A 22760-nucleotide genomic window follows, 5' to 3' on the forward strand; every position below is an offset into this window, starting at 1 on the left:
TAAGAGATATGTTACTGCATAGTGAATGGAAACAATTTGAATAGAAATTTTCAGAGTCTGGGGGCAAAACACAAAAAGATACCAGAAATCAAAAATATGAAAATGAAGACAAAAAATGCAAACTACTCTTTGAGAGGGAAAATTAAATAGCAACCAAAGAAGAACTCTGTAGTTTTATTTCAGGTTTTTTTATTAGATGCCAGTAACTTGGTTTATGAAGGGAAGAAATTAAAAAAAAAAAGGAGAAATGCAAGGAAAAAACAACAAAAAAACCTCGGAAAGTGTGAACAAAATTGCTCAGAGGATATGGTAAACAAAGCAGGCTCTAATACCAGTAAAAGAGTAGTTTTGAAGAGGAGGAAAGTTACCCTACCCTCAGGCTCAAAGGGAAAAAAAGTGGCTTTTCAATGGAGGAAAGGCAAAGGATAATGACATTAATTATCTTGATGACCCAAAAGACAAGACTGGTTTTGAGAGTGAGCAGAATGGGAAAGAGGACGACATATGGAGAGTCCAAGGGTATGTAGTAGTTAAGGAAAGTAAAAACACAGATGACCAATGACAGCACCCACCTCTAATATTTTAAAATATACTTCTAATCATTGTTCTTAAAACTATGTGAGTACTACTATTGATGGTCAAGATGGAATAATAATAGAGACTACAATTACCTTCCTATCTGAAGGAACCAAAAAATACGACAAATATATGAAATAATGCTTTTAAAAACACATAATATCGGGCCTCCCCTGGTGGCGGTTGAGTGCTGGGCTGCGAGGCTGCCCGCAGCCTCTGCAGCACCGGTTTGTTCCCTGGTCTCCGGCGAGGGTCCCACCAAAAAAAAAAAAAAAAAAAAAAAAGTCATGCAAAAAAGGCAATGATCCCCAAGAGTCAGGAAATAGATGAGGTGGGCCCTGTGATTGCCCCGAGTTTACTTCCTTGAAGGAATATCCAGTTCATGGCACAGGAAATGGGAAAGACTCTCAGCCCTACTGCACAAAAACAGTAGGACTACTTTTAGTCCTACTTTCTACCGGGAAGACAGAAGCAACTTTCTCCCTGCCCTGTAACATAATGAGAGTTCACAGGACAGAATACCAGAAAGGAGAGAATTATACAAAGAGAGAACTACAGAGATCTGCAAATAATATACCTGAATAGTAAAACACTAGTCAGTACATGTATGTGAAAAAATTTCCAGAGTCTGGGCGTGAAACACAAAAAGAATTAGAGAGAACATACCCATACTCACACAAGTCTAGAAAGAGTGCCTGTTACCTAAATCCGGGATGAAAAAATCTCATTAATTCAGAGTATCTGGTAAGCTACTAAGTAGAGGGAACTAGCTCAGTAGGAAATAATTAGCCTTAGAGAAAATACTGTTCAGGTTTTGCTAATACATCTTAAAAACAAGACTGAAAAAGACTAAATTATTTCTAAGTAACTTGATAGTACCCAAAAATTAGAATACTTATAAGAAGATAAAAATATTCAACACAGAACAAGGAAAAACTCATGTTTGATATCCAACCAAACATTGATATGCAGAAATATAGAAAAATATTATACATATTGAGAAGAAAATTTAATCACAGGACACAGAATTGACACAGGTAAATATATCAGACAAGGCCATTTTCATTCCAGTCTCACTGCCTAAAGTGACATTCTCTTAATTTCTTAGTGATATGTCAGGGTAAAAGTTTGTCTTACACTAAAGAGTTTACCTTGTATTAAAAGTATGTTAAATTTGCAAATAATAAGCAATATTGGAAGAGGCTATGCCCACAGGTCAGAGATTTTTTTTAAGTATGCTAAATAAGGCCATTTAAAAAATAATGCTGTCAAAGTGAGGTAAGAAATAGTCACAATACAAATTAAATTTACTCATTAAAGAAAGGAAGAAATACTGATAAAGCTATACAATGTGAAAAGCTAAATATTAAATAGAACTTCATGATAATTGTTTTCATGGAAATCAATTATTTTCACACATGGAGAAGGATATAACTGAAAGGCTAAATTTATATTACTACATTTAAGTACAGGAACAATTCAGAAAAAAATCATTAATATTGGAAACATGAAAAATTAACTTATTCTTCTGGAGAGTTTTATTCTAAATGCATATTACAAGTCATATGTAAAAATTAACTTATGAAACTGAATAAACATACACCTAACATTTTCTAGATTTGAAGTCTAGAAAGAAATGACAATTAGGAATTTTAAAAGATATGCTTGTAAACCAATCAAGCAGAAATTCTTGATATTAAGCTTTAAAGTAACTGAAAAATTTGTAATGAATTTGAAAATGAATAGTATACTTACAATTTGTTGCCATGTGAAATTGAGAAGAAAGTGCTTGAGTAACTGAATTCCAAAAAGTATATAAGATTTCAGATTGTCCATCCTGTGAACCCAAAAAAGGGGAGGGGGGTATATTAATTTCTTTAAATAATTATAATGGATAAGATGTAACATTGAAAATTAAAAACATGTTTATATGAAAATTCCTAAGATACCTAACTACCAAACAATGTAATTAGTACATAGAAATACACAGATGATTCAAATCATGTCTTATGCTCAAGTAATTAGTTATCATCCTACTCTGCTATTTACTATCTGTGATAGGTAACTGATTAATATTCACACCATCTTTCCATCTGTAAAAAGGAGATGATAGCAGTACCTACCACTATGTGATTATTATGAGGATTATAAAAGTCTATAAAAGTCAAGTCTTGGGGCAGTTCCTGATGTGTAATAAAATGCTCAGTAAGTGTTAGTTTATTACATTTATCATCATCATTTTCCTTAGCTATACAGAAGGCAATTTGTGTGTCTATAACAAAAATGGACAAAGAATGCTTAAACCGAGGATGAGCACCAGAAAATAATTCACCAGAAGTACAGACACAATTAAAAAAAAAATTACAGAAATGACTACTGCTCGGCTTAGCACAATACTACTCGGCTTAGCACAATACTCTCATTCAACTTGGAATATGTTTTAAAAAGTAAATCACTAAAAAGAAAAATACTGTGGTCCAAGTATCCTTTTTTAAAAATAGGACAAAGCGTTTTAATACTATTAAGACTGAATCACACTCCTAAAAATTTTACTAAGTACTTTTTTTTTTAAGATTTATTTATTTATTTATTTATTTATTTATTTATTTATTTATTTATTTATTTATTTATTTATTTATACAAGCACTGGGTACCGTCAGAAGCACGGGAGGGTGAAAGGATTCACCAGAGCCATAGTGGGGAACAAAACAGGCAGACAGATGAAGTACACTGCTGGGGGAGTGGAGGGCACGGCAGGAGAGGTCTGTGCGCCATGTGGGACCCTCACCCGGTGGCCGGGGACCAAACCGTTGCTGCAGAGGCTGCGGGCAGCTTCGCAGCCCAGCACTCAACCACTGCACCACCAGGGGAGGCCCTTACTAAGTACTTTTAAGGTACTTCTATTTGTTTAGTGCACAATATATAATTGCTGATAGTATATAAAATAGAAAAATTTCAATTTCATATATGTCATGCTAGTAGCATAAAATCAAGTATGTCCAATGTGCAAATGAGTGTCATAAGAATTAGCACTATTAATGCTGATTTAGTATTTGTATTTGTAACAAATGAATTTCTAATTTTCAAGGTTATAAACGAAGAAAATTACCAACAAAAATTTCTTCTGACTTATATACCTGTACACACTTCTATTTTCATTGTAATTTTTTTATGTCTTTTGCTTTGAACTTACTCAAGTGGACACTATGTCATAAAAAAGGCGAATCAAGTACCTGTTAATTTAATGTACAATGATCATAAAATATTCAAACTCCCACTGTTTTGTGCAATATGTGTACTGTCATACCATGAATATTAATTTTAAAAGACATATTTTAAATAGATTTTTAAAAAGATTTATTTATGTACACAGGAACTGGAGTGTAGGCCAGAAATATGTGGGGGTGAAAGGATTCACCAGAGAGAGTGGGGATCAGAACAGGCAGCTCTACTGAAGTACAAGTGTTGTCTGATTTTTCCACTGTATATATTTTTACTACCTTTTCTTTTGTAATTAATAATTACTGAGGAGATACCTTAAACCTATCTAAATATCCTGTTCCATCAAACACTCCTTAGATTCAGCATTCACTGATGATTACTACCTGAATCAAAACTTTCCACAATACTTAGAAAATAATTATCTTTTTAATTTCATCATTTTCCTATATTCATGACAGTCAACTGTAACTGATTTCTCATTTGTCAGTATGTCTCTCTATATGGATTGCAATATGGATCTCTGAATTTTTATTTCATTCAGGAAGTTCAAATTCATTATTGTCCTTAATTGTTTTGATTATTACCTTTGGACCATTTCCTTACTTACTAGCACAAGATATTCAAGCTTAACCCTAGGTCCAGAATCAGCAATATCTTTGAAAAATGATGATCCTTTTGTCATTCTTTATTGAGTTGTTCACCTTATTTTGAGTTTTAACAACTCAATATATATATTTGTATATATAGTATTCTATATAATGTATATATTCTGATTATCAGTCCTTAGAAACTAGATATGAATTTTAGTGGTTTCATATACTTGAGCACCATTAGCACAACACAGTTTTAGAACAATTCCATCATCACAAAAGGTTCCCTTTTTATCTATTTGCAATCAAATTCTGATCTAATACCCAATATTTGACACCAGAATAATTACAGCTGTTGTAATGATGTATAGAGTTCACATATCCCCACTATAGCTTCAACTATTTGATCTACTTGTGCCAATTCATATGTATATCTATAGGTGTGTATGTGAATGTGTATGTATATACATATGTACAGATACCCCTCAGAGGTTCTCTTAGTTTTTGCAGAGCCAACAATGCATTAAAAAGTATGCTTTTTAATGGAGAATAGTGCCAGGAAAACTAGACAGCCACACACAAAAGAATGAAACTAGACCATTATTTTAAATCATCTACTAAAATCAATTCAAAATGGATTAAAGACATGAATCTAAAACCTTACACATAACTAAACATACACGATAAGCTCTTTGACATCGGCCTTACTAATAATGTCTTTGTGGATTCATTTCCAACAGCAAGAGAAATAGAGTCTATAAACAAGTGTGACTACATCAAACTAAAAAGCTTCACCGTAGCAAAAGAAACCATCATCAACACAAGAAGATAGCCTATTGAATAGAAGATATTTGCAAAACATTTATCAGACAAGGGATTAATACCCAATATATGTAAACAACTCATACAACTCAACAACAAAAAATACAACCAGATTTTAAAAATGTGCAAAGGATCTAAATAGACATTCCACTAAAGAAGATACATAGATGGCTGAAAAACACAAGAAAAGATGTTCAACCTGGATAATCATTAGGGAAATGCAAATCAAAATGACAATGAGGTTTTACCTCAAACCAGTTAGAATGACCATTTATCAAAAAGTCAAATAACGAATGTGGAGAGGAGTGGAGAAAAAGAAGCCTTCCTCCATTGTCAGTGGAATGTAAATTGGTGCAGCCAGTATGCAAGATGGTGTGTGGTTCCTCACAAAACTGAAAACAGAACTACCATGTGATCTACTGATCCCACTTCTGGGTACTGACCCAAAGAACATGAAGCCACTAACTCGAAAAGACAAATGTACCCTTATGCTCACTACAGCACAATTCACAAGATATGGAAACAACCCAAGTACCCAAAGACAGAAAAATGAGTAAAGAAATAAGTCAAAAGGAGAACAACCAATACTATGATTTCACACATTTGTGGAATATAAAGAGGAAGAAAACGAACAAACAAACAAAATAAAAACTCTTAGGTTCTGACAACAAAATAATGGTTAACAGAGGGGAAGGAGTGAGCAGGGTATAGCTTAGTGGTAGTTGGTGACAGGACATTTGGTAGTGGGTGTGGTATAAAATTACAGTTGCCAAGGTGAGAAACTGTATCCTAAAACCTATACAGTGTTTAAAATTAACATTTCTTAAAAAAAGAGAAAAAAATATGCTTTTCTTATTTACATTTTATTTGTACTGTAACAAGAGGGCCCTTAAGAATATCTAGCTCCAATACAAGTAAAACTGTAAATGTTGTCTTTATAGATAGGAGTCTTTACTAATAATATCTAACTTAGAAATTTAATAAGCTTATTGCTACTGATTTTTTACTCAAATCATTAATGTTATTATCAAATAATTTGCTATGTCTAAAAGGGCAAGAGAAAACATATTCTTCATAGTTAAAATTCTTATTAGTACTATAGCTGCTCAAAATGCTCAACACATTCCAAATTTACCCTAATACATCCTACACACATGATTACAAGATTCAGTTCAATGGTAAAAATTTCTGGCTTAGAAAATGAAAGTATCACATCTACACTCCCACATACAGTTAAACTCATTTAATTCTGCAGATGAGAATCTACAACCTGTTTTCCACTGTGTGAATTTTGCATAATTTGTCAACAATTTGCTACATTCAAACATTATGTTCTATATAGTATTGATGATTATATAATGATACTAGAACTCTTAATTGACTTTAAAAGATATCAAAATTCAGCTTTTAATGTCTAATTAACAGCCTAAAATTCTAATTTAAAATGAAATGATTCACCTTTTCATGTTCACTTAATATAATATAAAAAGAAAAAAGTATTTTCCACATTTAAATGTCATAAAAATCATATGATAGGTGTGAAATGTGTCTTCAATTATGGTATTAACTGAAAATAGGTTAATTTTACAAATTAGCAGAACACTTATTAAACAGAAGCAGAACTAGTTACCTTAATTAAGAAAAAGCCTTCAAAAGTCTCCATATTTAAACTATATTCTAAGATTTGTTACATCTAATACAATTGGTCCCATTTTACATTATACTGAACCAATTAATGCCCTCTTTAGACTTTGATGCATTCTTTATACTATGATGAACATTTACTGCAAAACCTTCTGATCTAAGTAAGAAAGCATTGCAGAAACCATAATGATGTGGGATTTATTTCTCCTCTTGAACATTTCTAAGATTAGATTTTGAATATTAAAATGTACATCTCTCTGTCATCTGGAATCAAATATCTTAGCAAAAACCAAAGCAGATTTGGCAGTATTAACTTCAAAAATAAAAGTTTTTTACGTAAATCCATTTTTTATTACCTAAGAATATAAATGATTTAGTAATTTTTATAAGGACAGAACTTAGCAATATCATTCTCACTTTTTTTATAGTTACCAAATTACCAAATGTCAGGTCATAAGCCCATGATTCTTTAAAGTATGATATACAATTGTGACATTCTTAGTCAATTCCTGATACTGGCTATTTAAGGATGCATGATTTCCTAAATTAAACATCTGATACTCTGCACGAATCAGTGTATAAGCATATTGTGTTATTAGAACTTTTAGATGAAAGTGACTTTCTCACATAATAGTAGTATGTAGTCAGTTTGAAGCCCCTAAATAAAAGTTTTAAGACTTAAAAAAAAAGATTGAAATAAGAATCATGATAGCAAATTACCAAGACAATCTCATTTTTGTCAGAACACCTCAGTTCTATATGTGGTATTACCATCCTCAGTTGATATTTGATATTCTTTGCACAATCATGGAGGCAAAACTTAGCAATATGATAAAAGGGCTGGAGGCCCCAATTCCTAATCACTGTACTATCATATCTTTGCCACTATTAGAATAGGGGTTCACTAAGAAAACCTTGTATGATTTGGCTTTCCAAATTGCTAAAAGTATACTTTATTAAAAATTATTTTAGAATATTTTAAGCACATGGATACTATAACAGATATACCTTATTAAATAATGACAAAAACTAGCAGGACAGTTCATTTTCCCACAGATAGGTCTTAGAATCTTAATAAAGTTTCTCTCATAAACATAATTTTTAAAAAATCTATAGGATAACACAAATTAAAACAAAGAGATACCACTATCTGCCTATTAGAATAGCTAAGATCCAAAACACTGACAACATCAAATATTGGCAGGGAAGTCTCCTTCTTGTGATAGTGAGAATGCAAAATGATATAGCCATGTTGGAAGACAGTTAAATGGTTTCTTCCAAAGCTAAACACAATCTACCAAATGACCCAGCAAGTATACTTCTTGGTGTTTACTCAAATGCTTTGAAATTTCATGTCCATACAAAAACCCTGCACAGAATATTGACTTCAGTTTTTTCATAATCATCAAAAACTGGAAGCAACAAGAGATCCTTCAAAAATGAATAAACAAAGTGTACTGATACAACAGAATATTAATCAGTGAAAAATAAGAAATGAGCTGTCAAGCTATGAAAAAACAAAAAGGAACTTTAAACACATATTGCTAATTGAAAGAAAAGGCTGAAAGGGTACCTATATAAATGCAATAATATGACATTCTGAAAAAGCAACACTATCAGTGGTTACCAGGGGTTGGGGAGAGAACTAGGGAAATAATGAATATGTAGAGCCTAGGGAACTTTTAGGGATGTGAAACTATTTTGTATGATATTGTAATGGTAAATACATGAAATTAAGCATTTGCGTAAAATATGCATCTCGCAGAGATGTGATGCATTTGTCATAACTGATGAACCACTATTATTTCCATATTATTAACTAAGATCCATAGTTTATATTAGATTATTGTGTTGTTAAAGTACCATGGGTTTTTCATAATGCATAACATTTTTTTTTTTTAAAGAGGCATGTATTTTTATTTATTTATTTGTTTGTTTGTTTGTACATGCACTGGGTACAGTCAGAAGCGCGGGAGGGTGAGAGAATTCACCAGAGTCAGAGCAGGGAGCAGAGCAGGCAGAAGGACCGAAGTACACTGCTGAGGGGAGCAGCGGGCAGCAGGAGAGGTCTGCGCACCATGCGGGACCCTCCTCCGGTGGCCGGGGAGCAGCCGGGGATCGAACTGGCGCCGCAGAGGCTGCAGGCAGCTTTGCAACCCAGCGCACAACCACTGCGCCACCAGGGAGGCCCCATAATGCATAACATATTATGATAAAGTAATAACAGATAAAATTTCTGCTAGTTTTTTGTAAACCTAAAGCTGCTTAAAGAATGAAGATTATTAAATTTTCTTAAACTATGTAAGTATTAAGCTGCAACAAAGTGATAATTACAATAAATATTTAACAAAGGGAAATACAAAACAATTTTTTGTAGAAATGAAACAAAGCAAGAGAAAAATCAAATATGGAAATTCCATGAGAGTTGAGTAAATTACAGAGGCATTGGAATCAAAAGCCTTAAAAACAAAGAAACCTGGAAATGGTGTCCTAATGTTCCTAAGTGACATGAAATTCATGGTGTAATTTTGTTTATATTCCATACTATAAGCCAAAGAGAAACTACCAATTCAACGTTCAGTGAATTTCAAAACATGGACTACTACTTATGTAAATTTTAATGCATAAACTTAAAAAAATTTCTAGATAGATTTCAATTATTTTATTTAATTTTTTGTGTGTGTAGAAGAACTGGGGTGTAGGCCAGAGTTGCGAGGGGTGAGAGGATTCATCACAGACAGAGTGGGGAGAACAGGTGGATTTACTGAAATACACTGCTGAGGGGAGCAGTGGTTGAAACTGGAGAGGTCTGCTGTGCCATATGTAGGTTAGCTCCCTGGCCGGGGATAGAACCCAGGCCACAACTGTGATAGCACTGAAACTTAACCTGTAGGACACCAGGGAAGCCTCCATAGTTCAATTTTAAAAAGGTAATCGTTTGACATGATCTCCCTAGTAAAAAGAAACATTGTTTTAATGTATATTGTAGAAAGCATGTCATAATTTTAATACTGTTTCATCTTAAATTTTTATACTGTTTTATTTAATTTTTAAACTACACACCCATTAGTTTAAAGGCAAAAGACACTGAAGAAAGAACTTTTAACCAAGATACATCTATTTTAGGGCCTCCCCTGGTGGCGCAGCGGTTGAGCGCTGGGTTGCGAAGCTGCCTGCAAGGGTCCCACATGGTGCGCAGACCTCTCCTGCCATGCCCACTGCTCCCCTCAGCAGTGTATTAAAAAAAAAGAAAAAGATACATCTATTTTAAAAACTTGAAACTGCAAAAACTAGTAATGTAGTTAGAGCATTCTTTTCATAACCCCCTTTCCTTAAAAGGAGATTGCAAAAGAATTAGAAATTTTGATCCAGGTATCACTGTTAATGACCAAAGAAATCATGATGATGTATCATCATTTACTCAAGTTAAAAATTTTTTGAAGATCTTAAAGGTACCAGACTAGGGTCTCACTTCATTCTACAACACCTATACTTTTTACAAAGAGTCTACTGCTATCGATAATTATTTTAACTATCATAATAATATTCTCAATGGTAGTTATGAAATTATAAAAAAATTTGCTTATAGCTTTACAATAAAAATACTATTTAGGGGGCCTCCCTGGTGGTGCAAGGGATTAAGATACAACCGATGAAGCTATCCACAGCCACACAGCACAAGTTCAATCCCAGGCCAGGGAGCTGCCCACATGGTGCAGCAGACCTCTCCTGAGTTACCGCTACTACCCTCAGCAGTGTATTTCAGTCATTCTGACTGTTCTGTCCCCACTGTCTCTGGTGAATCCTCTCACACACACACCCCCACACCTCTGGCTTGTAGCCCAGTTCTGTATGCATAAATAAATCAATCTTTAAAAAAAATACTATTTTAGGAAAATCTAATAAATGCAATGAAATTTATGTGTTATTTTCCTTCTCAGATATGTAGGGTCAGAAATCATTTTGCACTCTTCACAAATAACTTATATTTTTGGAGTACGTAAGAAGGAGTACAATGAATTCCAAAGGGATTGAATTTTTTTTCATAAATATTACCCTAAAAGAACAAATATTTACTACACTGGATATTTAATTAAAACATGTGCATGTGCTTTATGTGTTAATATTCTTAGTCTAAAAGAATGTTTGAAAAGCAATCTTTATTGGTTTTAATTCAGTGAGAAATTTTTCTAATTAAATGAAAAGGGTCAACAAATTGAAAGCATATATTCCTATTGTTAATAATCCTTTTTAATTGGTAGTAATTTACATGTATTTAAAATCTTGCCCAGTTGCCAGTGTTTGTTCACTAAAACTGTTGACAACTGTTGAGCTTTTACATAGAAATGTTTGTAATACTTATGTATTACAAACATAAGTATTTGTAAATGGTACTACCCTTTTAAATTTTTAAATCTTTCCCTTATTCATTAGAATATGGTTTCATTACAACCGTTCTTATATTGTTAGATTATTAATTAAGCTATCAAATAAAACAGATTCAATAAAAACAGATTCAAAGGATTACACAGTATAAACTTAAAATCAAGCCACTTCAGGGCCTCCCTGGTGGCACAAGGGGTTAAGCATAGCACTGTGAAGCAATCCGCAGCCTCTGCAGCACGAGTTCAATCCCCCCCTGGCCAGGGAGAAACCCACATGGCACAGCAGACTCTCTGACTTCCCTGCTGCTCCCCTCAGCAGTGTATTTCAGTCATTCTGCCTGTTCTGTTCCCTACTCTGTCTCTGGTGAATCCTCTCATCCTCCACATCTCTGGACTGTACCCCAGTTCCTGTATGCATAAATAAATAAATCTTTAAAAAAAAAATCAAGCCACTCCACATAAAGACTAACCTAAGTACTTTGGGCAGAGAGATGGATAAATTTAGAAATGAATGATAATACTGCATGTGCAGTTACTTGCCTGGAAAAACAAACATCTGATATTAGTTATCCCATTCACCAGTAAATGTAAAAAATTAATACAAATGGATTAAAAATATCTTATTGTATCTTTCACACAATTAAAATAAAAAAAACAGGTTAATGTAAGTAGGTAAGTACTAATATTAGTCCATATGCAAAACAGAGTTAACACAGCTGATGAGACTGCTATAAGCAGAAAAGGCCTGCTTTGAAAGGTTGGGGCTTGTCTGGCACCTCAGACTCGGATTTTGAGAGTGCCCCAATGATTCATTTAACTGATAAGAGTGACCACTATATCTAAACTGTTTGTAAAAATATGGTACATGATGAACACCTGTTCTTTTTTTGGGAAACCTAGAGTTTTGGTATGTTTTAAGGCAGTAGTAACTGACCCTTGATGAAAACTCTAGACTCCTAGGTTCCTGGTGAGCTTCCCTGGAAGACATTTCATACACACTATCACAACTCACTGCTGAAATTAAGGGCATCCTGTCTAACCCAAGTCAGAGAGGATACTTGGAAGCTTATGGTTTCCTCTAGAATTCAACCTTTGCACTTTTCCCTCTGTTGATTTTGCTTCATATGCTTTTACTGTAAAAAAAACAGAGCCAAGACTATATGCTGAGTGCTGTAATCCACACAGCATATCAACAAATTTGGTTGATGTAGGAGATGTCCAACACACTACATAAAGCACTTAAAATGCCACCCCTGGTGGCACAGGGTTTTTAAAGTCTCAGCGCTATCAAGCTATCACCAGCCACTGTGGCATGAGTTCGATCCCCAGCCAGGGAGCTAACCCACATGGCACAGCAGACCTCTTCTGTCTAACCTGCTGCTCCCCTCAGCAGTGTATTTCAGTAGATCCAGCTGTTCTGCTCCTCACTCTGTCTCTGGTGAATCCTCTCACCCCCCCATACCTCTGGCCTACACCCTAGGTCTTATATGCATAAATAAAAATAAACGTTCAAAAAATATTTAAAATTTTGAACTTAAAAAGGAAACTATCATACCATGACACAAAATACTCAGAGAACTTTTCTCTTTGGAGCACTAGGTGTTAGGTTTAAATAATAAATAGAATAATTATTTAATCAATCATTAAACATATCAAAATAAATGAATAAAATGTAGACTCATTCATGGGCCATGAAAAGAATTCACAAGGCCCATGACAGAAGGAGATTTCGATATATGGAAAGTGAATACAACAATGTGATTTTTGGAAAAATAACAACTGAATAAATCCTCCCATCTTCAGTTAAAACTTTATAAGACATAACAGCTACTAATTAAACCTTTATTTATAAAAAATTTGCATCTTATCTATTGAGCTTTTTATTTACTTGTTAAACATCCTTGTTTATTTTTGTCACAGTACAGGATTTCTCCCCTCAGTTATGGTCGCCACAGTTTTCCCACCACCAAAGTACCCATAGGCCTCTACCTCCTGTTTTCTGCTCTCTCCATTTCCCTCCTTGTTTCCCTTCCCTCAGATCGATTCTCTATAGAACTTAGAAATATTTATATGACAGAAAATGGAAATAGTTCATACATTTCAGAAATTAGCCTATAAATAGTATTACAGTTATATATACTCAAAGAATAAATGTGCTCATGCATACATTGTAAAGAAAATGTATGGCTGTCTCTATGGCTGTAACAGGTAACTACTTTGTAAGGTAGGAACACAATGCTATATTATAACTGCCTGTATTTTTCAAGAGAGATAAGAATATTTTCATTTAAACATACCTTAACTATTTCTTCAATGAAACAAATGTGAGAAACAGGATCTCTCTTTTTGGCTAATATTTTTTGTAGATGTTGAACCTAAAACGGGAGAGAGAATATATGTAATTGAGTATTTTCAAATAAGACAAAGCGAAGGCACTAAGAAACATCAAAGGAAGGAAAATGACATTTTGCTACAACATTTACATACATTTATAACCTTTACATACATTATAATTTTGACCTATAATTATATAGGCATTTTGAATGCTCAGAGATTGTTTTTAACCTTTTTAAATTATAAATCACTTTATTATTTTATCTTTTATTGAGGTAATACTGGTGTACAAAATTTACATGATTTAGGGTACAGGTTCACCTCTTCAGATGTATTTACCATACCATACTATACCATACCATACCATACCATACCATACCACACCATACCATACCATACCTTACCACACCCATAATACTATACCATAGTCCATTAGGCACCCTTCCCACCTTCCCCTCTAGTTCAGTCTGTTCCTCTGTTTTATTTCTTTATATTCCGAATATAAGAGTGATTTCATCCAGCATTTGTCTTTCTTATGACATATTTCACTTAGAATTATCCGTTTGTTTCATCCATGCTGTCACGAATAGCAAGATTTCATCTTTTTTTTTTAAAGATTTATTTTTTTCCATAAAACATTCAGTGTTTTTTTTTCTTTTTCATTTTTTTAATTTTAAATATCATTTTTTACATTTTTTTAGACAATATTTGCTTCCCCCCACCCCCTCAGATTGAGTCCCCATAGAATCTCCTTCCCCAAGGCACCCATGCACCATCACCACAAGAGCGGGGGTACAGGCAAGAGATGTGGGGGGTGAGAGGATTCACCAGAGACAGAGTGGGAACAGAACAGGCAAATTGACCAAAGAACACTGTTGAGGGGAGCAGCGGGCGAGACAAAAGTCTGCTGCGCCATGTGGGTTGCTCCCTGGCTGGCTGGGAATCCAACTCATGCTGCAGAGGCTGCAGATTGCTTCATAGTGCAGTGCTTAAGCCCTTGTGCCACCAGGGAGGCCCAAAATTTCATCTTTTTGAGAGCTGAGTAGTATACATTCTCTTATTCTATTCATTTGTTGGTAGGTGCTTATGTTGTTTCCATAACCTAAATGTTCTAAATGTTGCTGCAATAACATGGGAGAGCACATATCCCTTGAAATTAGTGTTTCTGCATTCCTCAGGTAGATACCTAAGAATGAAACTGCTGGATCATATGGTAGTTCGAATTTTAATATCCTGAGATATCTCCATACTGTTTTCCATAAGGATTTCCAGTTTACCACCAAGAGTATACAAGGGTTCCTTTTTCTCCACATCCTCTCCAACACTTGGTGTTTCTGGTATTTTTAACATGGGTCATTCTCACTGTTGTGAGGTAGTATTCCTCTGTGGTTTTGATCTGCATTTTCCTGATGATGAGTTTGTGTTTGTTGGTCACTTGTCTCCTTTGGAAAAGTGTCTATTTAGCTCTTCTGCCCATTTTATATTGGGTTGTTCTTTCAGTAGAGTCTTACAGTGTTCACTGTAGTCTTTTACCTCCCTTGTCAAATTTATTCATCTTGTGACACGGTATGTTATGATTTGTAACTGGGACTGCTTTCTTTTTCTCGTTTGTTGTTTGCATACAGAAACATAACAGATTTCTGTATATTGATTTTATAGCCTGCCACTTCATTTTATTAACATTTCTAATAGTTTTTTAGTGATCTGCAAATAGAGATAATTTTACTTCTTTTTGAATTTGGATTCCTATTATATTTTTCTCTTGCTCAACTGCTCTAGCTTGGACTTCCTATATTATCTTGGTTAGTCATAGCAAAAGTAGACATCCTTCTTGTATCTGACCTTAGAGGAGAGATCTTCACTTTCCACCACTGAGTATGATGTTAGCTATAGTTTTGTTGTACACAGCCTGTACACAGTTAAGTTCCTTCTATCCCATTTTATTGAGTTTTTATAATTGAATGCTTGTCAAATGCCTTCTCTGCCTCTACAGATATGATCACATGATTCCCCTCCCTCCTTTCCTATTGTTGATGGCATGAGTAATACTGATTGATTTGTAGATACTGAACTATCCTCATATCCCTGGAGTAAGCCCATTTAGTCATGGTGTTTGATATTTTTAACATATTATTGTACTTGCCTTGCCAACCGTTTGTGAAGATTTTTTTCATTCTATGTTCATCATGGATTGGTGTGTAGTTCTCTTTTTGTGATGTTCTTGTGTGCGTTTGGTATCAAAGTAATGCTGACCACATAAAATGTATTCGGAAGCATTCCCATCTCCTCAATTTTTGCAAGAATTTTAGAAGGATAAGTATTAGCTCATCTTGAAGATTTGGGAGAACTTACTAGTAACACTATCTGGTTCTGGGCTTTAGTTTTTGGGAAGACTTTCGATAACTTAGAATTTTCTTGCTTGCAATTGCTCTGTTCAGGTTTTTTATTTCTTCCTGAGTCCGTCTAAAAAGGTTATAGTCTTTTAAGAATTTGTCCATTTCTTTTAGATTGTTCAATTTATTGACATAAAGATCTTCATAATGTTCCCTTATAATCTTCTGCATTTCTGTGATGTCTGTTGTAACTTCTCTTTCATTTCTGATTCTACTTATTCACCCCTTTTTTTTTTTTAGTGAGTTGTGCAAGAAGGTTTGTATTTCATTGGTTTTTCAAAGAACCATCTTGTGCTTTTATTAATCTTTTGGACTATCCTTTTATTTATATTTTGTTTATTTCTGCTCTAATTTTTATTATTTTCTTGCTTGTACTGGCTTTTGATTTTATTTGTTCTTCTTTTTCTGTAAGGCTAGATTATATAAGTTCTGCCTTGTTTCTTAATGTGGGCTTGTATTGCTATATATGTGTCCCTTAGCACTATTTTTGCTGAGTCCCATACACTCTGGTAGTTTTATCTTCATTTTCATTCGTCTCCAGGTATTTTTAAATTTCTCCTTTGATTTCCTCATAGCCCAATAGTCATTCAGTAGTATGCTGTTCGATGGCCACATACTGGAGAATTTTTCTCATTTTCTTGTGTTTTATTTCTAGTTTGATAGTATTTTAATTAGAGAAGACATGATATAATATCAATCTTCATGAATATACCAACACTTGTTTTATGACATAGCATGTGGTCTATCCTCAAGAATGTCTTCTGTGTACTAGAGGATATGTACTATTGGGAGAGGGGGTGTTGGTTGCAGTGCCCTATAAATGTTTATTAAGTCCATCTGGTCTAGAATGTTCAGAGATTTTAAGAAACCATCCCAAGGTCATACATCTTGGAATAACCAAAAGCTAATCAATATTTAATGTTCTCTCCACCCTCTAAAATATTTACCTGTCCACAAACAGTGCAAATATGATCCACAAGTTTCTCCATATTGGTCCAGAGAGAAGCACGAAAAGCTGCAGTGTTTCCTGGAGCTGGCATAGTAGATCGCCCAGGTCCCCCTGTTCAAAAGTGACAAATATAAAAAAATTTAATTTTCTAATATAACAAAGTGCATGTTATTATGCAATGCATATACAAGCTAAAAAATTGTAAGTTTCTTTCTTATGAAATAATTTCTTTTTGAAAAAAAAAGATTTATTTATTTATACAAGAACTGGGGTACAGGCCAGAGGCGTGGGAGGGTGAGAGAATTCACCAGAGAGAGTGGGGAGCAGAAACAGGCAGACAGATCAAAGACATTGCTGAGGGGAGCAGCAAGTGAGACAGGAGAGGTGTGCCATGCCATGTGGGTTTCCCCCTGGCCGGCTGGGAATTGAACCTACGCTGCAGAGGCTGCGGACAGCTTCACCGCGCAGAGCTCAACTCGCTGCATCACCGAGGAGGCCCTGAAATAATTTCTTAGGAATGATATAGAGAACAATCTTACCATTTTGTTATGACAAGTAGAAAAACATCACCATTTTGCAAGTTAATTGAGGGAAGATTTTCACCAGCTACTAAATCACAGGATGAAGTGTTATATGGGCTAGGATGTGTTATTCACATGGATCTGAGTATTTGCTACAAATTACTTACTAATTACAAAGTATAGAGAGTATTTTTACACAGAGCAATCTAGCAAATACCACCATAATGAAGTGATTATATTTAGCATCCACAATTATGAGACAGATTGACATAATTTTAGTGCTTCTTAATATTATGCAATGAGAAGCACACACCATCACCATCCTAGTGTGTTTACTCTGGATGTAATCATTAAGAAACAATCATGTAAATATCTAGACAAATTCAGATTGTGAGACTCTCCAAACATGTTAATGGCATAAAAGAAAAAAAAAAAGACAATAGGGTTTTTTTAATTAACGAAGAGTAAAGAGACAACAGAAAAGCCTCTTTTTTTAAAAGATTTATTTTTATTAATTTATGCATATAAGAACTAGGGTGTAGGTCGGAGATGCGGGGGGTGAGAGGAATCGCCAGAGACAGAATGGGGAGTAGAACAGGCAGATCTACTGAAACACACTGCTGAGGAGAGCAGTGGGCGAGACAGAAGTCTGCTCAGCACCATGTGGGTTAGCTCCCTGGCCAGGGATCTAACTCATGCTGAAGTGGCTGGTGATAGCTTGATAGAGCTGAGACCTTAACCCCTGCACCACCAGGCAGGCCCAGAAAAGCTTATGATACGTCATTATACATTTGCCCAAACTCAAAGCAAAACATCTTTTCACATGTTGATAGCTATGTCCTACAACGAATTGCCTATTCATATTCTTAATTTTTTTCAACTGAACAATCTCTTTCTTATTTAATTATAAATGTTACATCATGGTTATATTTTTCTTTAAATATTTACTAAAGCTACATATGTATTTTAAATTTTGAAACACTCTTGAAACTACAGAAAATTTGAAGGTGTAGTTAAAAAAAAAAAAAAAAGCTCCTGACTCATTTGACAAGTTACTAACACAATGCCCCAAACCCTAGGAATGCTTTAATGTGTATTTTCAACAAACAAGGACATTCTATTACATAATGTCCAATATAACGTATAAGATCATGAAATTAACATTACTACAACCAATGTAACATTTCAAAATAAAAATAATAGCTATTATTCTTTTAAAATATAATAAAGAAATGATGCAAAAGATTTCTACATTAAATCAGGATATCTATTCATCAACAGATGATAATAAGGCTTTAAAACTCTTTATTCTTTCAACATTCAGGGAGTACATCAGGACTGACAGCATGTGAACAATTGCTCTCATTTTTTCCCCTATTCTTGACAACACAAGAGGGAAAGACATTAAACTGCTCCTGGAAATTTAAACATTAGCTCAAACTTTCTGAGAATAATTGCTGGGAAAAGCTGAGAGTGAAATCTCCTTTGGTAATTTCTTTTTAAAGCTCTCCTTCTGGAATAGTCTTTATGGATGCCTATTCAGAGGCAAGGGCTAACCTTTAAAAATCCCTCTAAGATCTAAAATTTCTTTTATCTCTTTTTATTTAATGAAATTTATTTATGAGTGACATGTAGTCTATTATTTAGAGTAAGGTTATATAAAAATAGTCAATAACCACACTTTTTTTTAGTATTAGCCATGTATCAGGAACTATGTTATAAATTGGACATGCATTATTTCACTTATTTTTTAGGACAACTCAGTGATGATTGGAACATATTCTTCAACAGGAAAATGGGAAGAGAAAAAACTAGAGACAGTAAGTACAAACAACACTTTTAGAATTTTTCAATGTCTGAAGAAATAAAATGGGGTAATATTGCTGGAAAAAAGAAATGGAGTCAAGATTTTGGATTATCTTTTAGCAGAAGAAACAATAGCACAATTGTATGTGACAGGAAATAAAAGGAAAAACTGACAATGTGGCAAAGAATGTTAAAGCCATGCCTTTGAATGATAGGAAATAATACAAAAGTAGAGAATTTGGTCTTTGCTAGAAGCAAGTAAGTACATCATACTAACAGGAGAAAAGAAACAATATAAAGAAAGAAATGTAGAGATGGGGTTGCTTAGGTTAAGTGAGAGATACACAAATGTGTACTGCCTATCTATGACGTGTTACATATGTGATTATCATCTTCTGGTACATTTGGTAGGTACAGAGTTGCAGGCTGCTGATGTAGGGCCACCTCTTTCCACAGTGAATCTGCCTTTCTTTATTAGTTTCCTTTAGATTTTGCTATTGGTGTAATGTCCCCAAAGGTGTAATCAGTTTCTATTTCCACAGGTAGTCATTATTGCTCCTGAATACGAGCATTATCATGCAGAAAGGTCCAGAAAGCTAAGGTAGAGATTACATTTTCCTTAAAAAATATTTTCTGTCTCAATAAGTACTTGTGGGGCTAAGGATTTTAGGAAGAAAAATATGTTCCTTTTGTTCCTTTTGCATCTGTTTCCTCTGAACTAAATGATGCCACAGTTTATAAATTTTTATCTAGAAGTTCTGAATATACCAATTGGCCAGTTCAACTCACTAATCAGTGAGTATCTAATCAGACAAAAAAGTTATAAATAAATTTCTGAAACATAATTTCGTCTCTCATTTTCTGTCTACTAAAAAATGAGTCATTAGATTGCTTTGAAACTTGAGTGTTTCACATACTATTCAAAGGACTTCTCTGTTTTAAATAAATAAAGCAACTAAATATAAACCACATCCATACCTCTCACAGCTGACTGGGAAGGCTGAGTCAAAACTTTGATGTCTAATGCACTGTTGATATTTTCTTCTAAAGCAGCACAATATCCATCCACGACACTTGTAATAGTATCCTTCAAAGTTCCAAGATTATGGAAAACCTGAAGAGCTGTTCCAACCTGGGTTGGGTTCTATAAAAAGGTGAGGGCGGGAGTGATAACAAACATAAGTAAAAAAACAAACAAAATCAAAATGAATCTACAACTTTTAAGTATTACTTCAACAGTTATTATGACGTTTTAAAATTACAACGGATAAGAACAAAGACAATGCATTTGGAACAAACATTTTTAGTCATTATTTTATAAAAGACAAAATTAAATCCCCTGTATATTATTTACTCCCCTTTCCCTGTTTCTTCTCCTTTCAAGGAAAATAATGAGATCAGAAGTTTGTTATATCATTAGAGCTCATTTAAAATTTACCACAAATTCCCACTGAGAGAGCCATGCAGGAACTAGCAACAACAGTACATTTCTTTTAGAGAATACATAAATGAATTCTGAGGAGTTATCTGAGGATGGATCCATGCAGACTGCCAGCATTCATTACAGTATACTGATTCACTCTAACCACAAATACTTATACAGTGTGCTATGTGTCTGCTTGGCTATATATGCTGGAAATACGGTAGTCAACAAAAACCAAGGAGTGACTGTCCTCACGGAGCTCGTATTTACAGAAAAATGTATTAAAAAATGATGAGTGCTATAAGCAGGGAGTACTAACAGAAACTAATGGGCATTACCACACAAAGAAGAGTCAGAGAATGCATCTCTGAGTTGGCATTTGAACAGAGGCCTGCATAAAACATGGAAGGGAGTCTAAGGAGGACTGGAGGAAACACTGAGCAAAAGGACCAATAAAAAGGAATGGGCTTAGTAGTGAAACAGCAAGAAGGCAGGCCATTAAGGTGCCTGGAGCAAAGTGACTGAAGCAGAGGTAGGCAGTAGAAACTGAGTAGATTAAATCCATAGTGATAGAAATAGGCTAACAGGATTTTCGTCAGATTAATGATGCATTTTATTACATGGCTTTCTGCGCATACTGAGATGATCGATTTTTCCCTTTATGGAAGAAATTACTGGACTGAAGTCATCTTGGTCATGATAAATTATCCTTTTTAGATGTCCATGACTTACTTTTGCTAATAATTTTGTTTAGTATTTTTGCATCAATTTTTAAGAGACAGCTGACCTCATAAAACACATATAAGTGTTCCCTCTTTCTCAAATCTTGGATAGAGTTTATGTAATAATGTTTTATTTAATGAATGTTTGGATGAATTCATCTTGGAGTTTTCACTGAAAGTATTTAATGATAAAATAAATGTTGTCAATAGACTCATTCAGATTTTCTAACTGCTCTGATTTTTCTAGTGGTATTTCTGATAAATTGTTTTTCTGGAAATTTCTCAATTTAATCAAAATTGTGAAATTTATTCATTTTTAATACTGGCAATGTGTACCTCTTTTAAATATTTTTTCCTACCCTCATTAGTTTTTTTTATAAGTTTAATGTATTGAGCATTAAAAATAATTACTTTGGCTTTTTAAATTCTATTATAGTAAGCTTTTATTATTCCTATTCCACAGACTTTGGAATCAAACTTAGACAGAATCCAAAACACTAGTATTTAGTAGCTAAAACACTGGCAAAGTACATACCCTGCCTTAGGCTTAGTTTCCTCAACTACACAATAGCAAAAATAATACCATCAATCTCACTGGTAAACTGAATAATCCTTATACCTCATAGTAGCACTTAAGATAGGGAGAAGCATTCAATAAACATTAGTTGCCTTTATCTTATCTGCTGACATTATGGATAGTGGAAAAATGTGTACTTTTAAAATTAGACAATCTTAAATAACATACTGTCAGGTTACAAAGAATTCAAAGAAAGATTAAAAAATACCTGAACAAAACAAAAATGAAAACATGGGCTACCAGACCTATGGAATACAGAAAGAGCAGTATTAAAAGGAAAGTTTATATCAATACAGGCCTAGATCAAGAAGCAAGGTAGAACTCAAGTAAATAATCTAACTTTACACATTAAGGACATAGAAAAACAAGAAGAAATGAAACCATAAGCTACTAGAAAGAAGGAAATAATAATAATGAAAAAAACTAGGTAGAAATAAGTGAAATTGAAATTAAAATGTCCAAAAGATCAAATGAAAACAAAAGCTGGTTCTTTGAAAAATATACAAAATAGAGGTATGCCAGAAACAAGAGAAGCTACAAAAGACATCAAAGAAGTACACAGGATCATAAGGGAACACTGTAACATCTTTATGTCAATAAATTGGACAATCTAAAAGAAATGATACATTCTTAGAATCATATACCCTTACAAGACTGCTAACAAACCCTCTGCTAACAACATATTCAGTGGTGAAAACTGAAGGTTTTCTAAGATTGGGTACAACACAAGGTTTTTGACTAATACCAATAAGAATTGGTTTACTAATACATTATTTATGTGACTATTGACAAGACT

At 34.0% G+C, this 22760-nt stretch overlaps 1 protein-coding gene across 2 annotated transcripts in view; it reads right to left on the minus strand.

The window, feature by feature from the left end:
- The window catches only part of COG5 (component of oligomeric golgi complex 5), a 171842-nt gene that overhangs the window by 66743 nt on the left and 82339 nt on the right, over window positions 1-22760 (minus strand). For both annotated transcript variants that reach the window (XM_037511550.2, XM_037511549.2), the window contains exons 8-11: window positions 20221-20386; window positions 16914-17026; window positions 13537-13614; window positions 2332-2413 (exon numbers count right to left, since the gene is read on the minus strand). In XM_037511550.2, the coding sequence (XP_037367447.1) occupies window positions 2332-2413; window positions 13537-13614; window positions 16914-17026; window positions 20221-20386 (439 nt within the window). The remainder of the gene's footprint in view (window positions 1-2331; window positions 2414-13536; window positions 13615-16913; window positions 17027-20220; window positions 20387-22760) is intronic.

The sequence above is a fragment of the Talpa occidentalis genome, unplaced genomic scaffold, assembly GCF_014898055.3.
Source record: "Talpa occidentalis isolate TD23 unplaced genomic scaffold, MPIMG_talOcc4v2.1, whole genome shotgun sequence".
NCBI classification, from domain to species: Eukaryota; Metazoa; Chordata; class Mammalia; order Eulipotyphla; family Talpidae; genus Talpa; species Talpa occidentalis.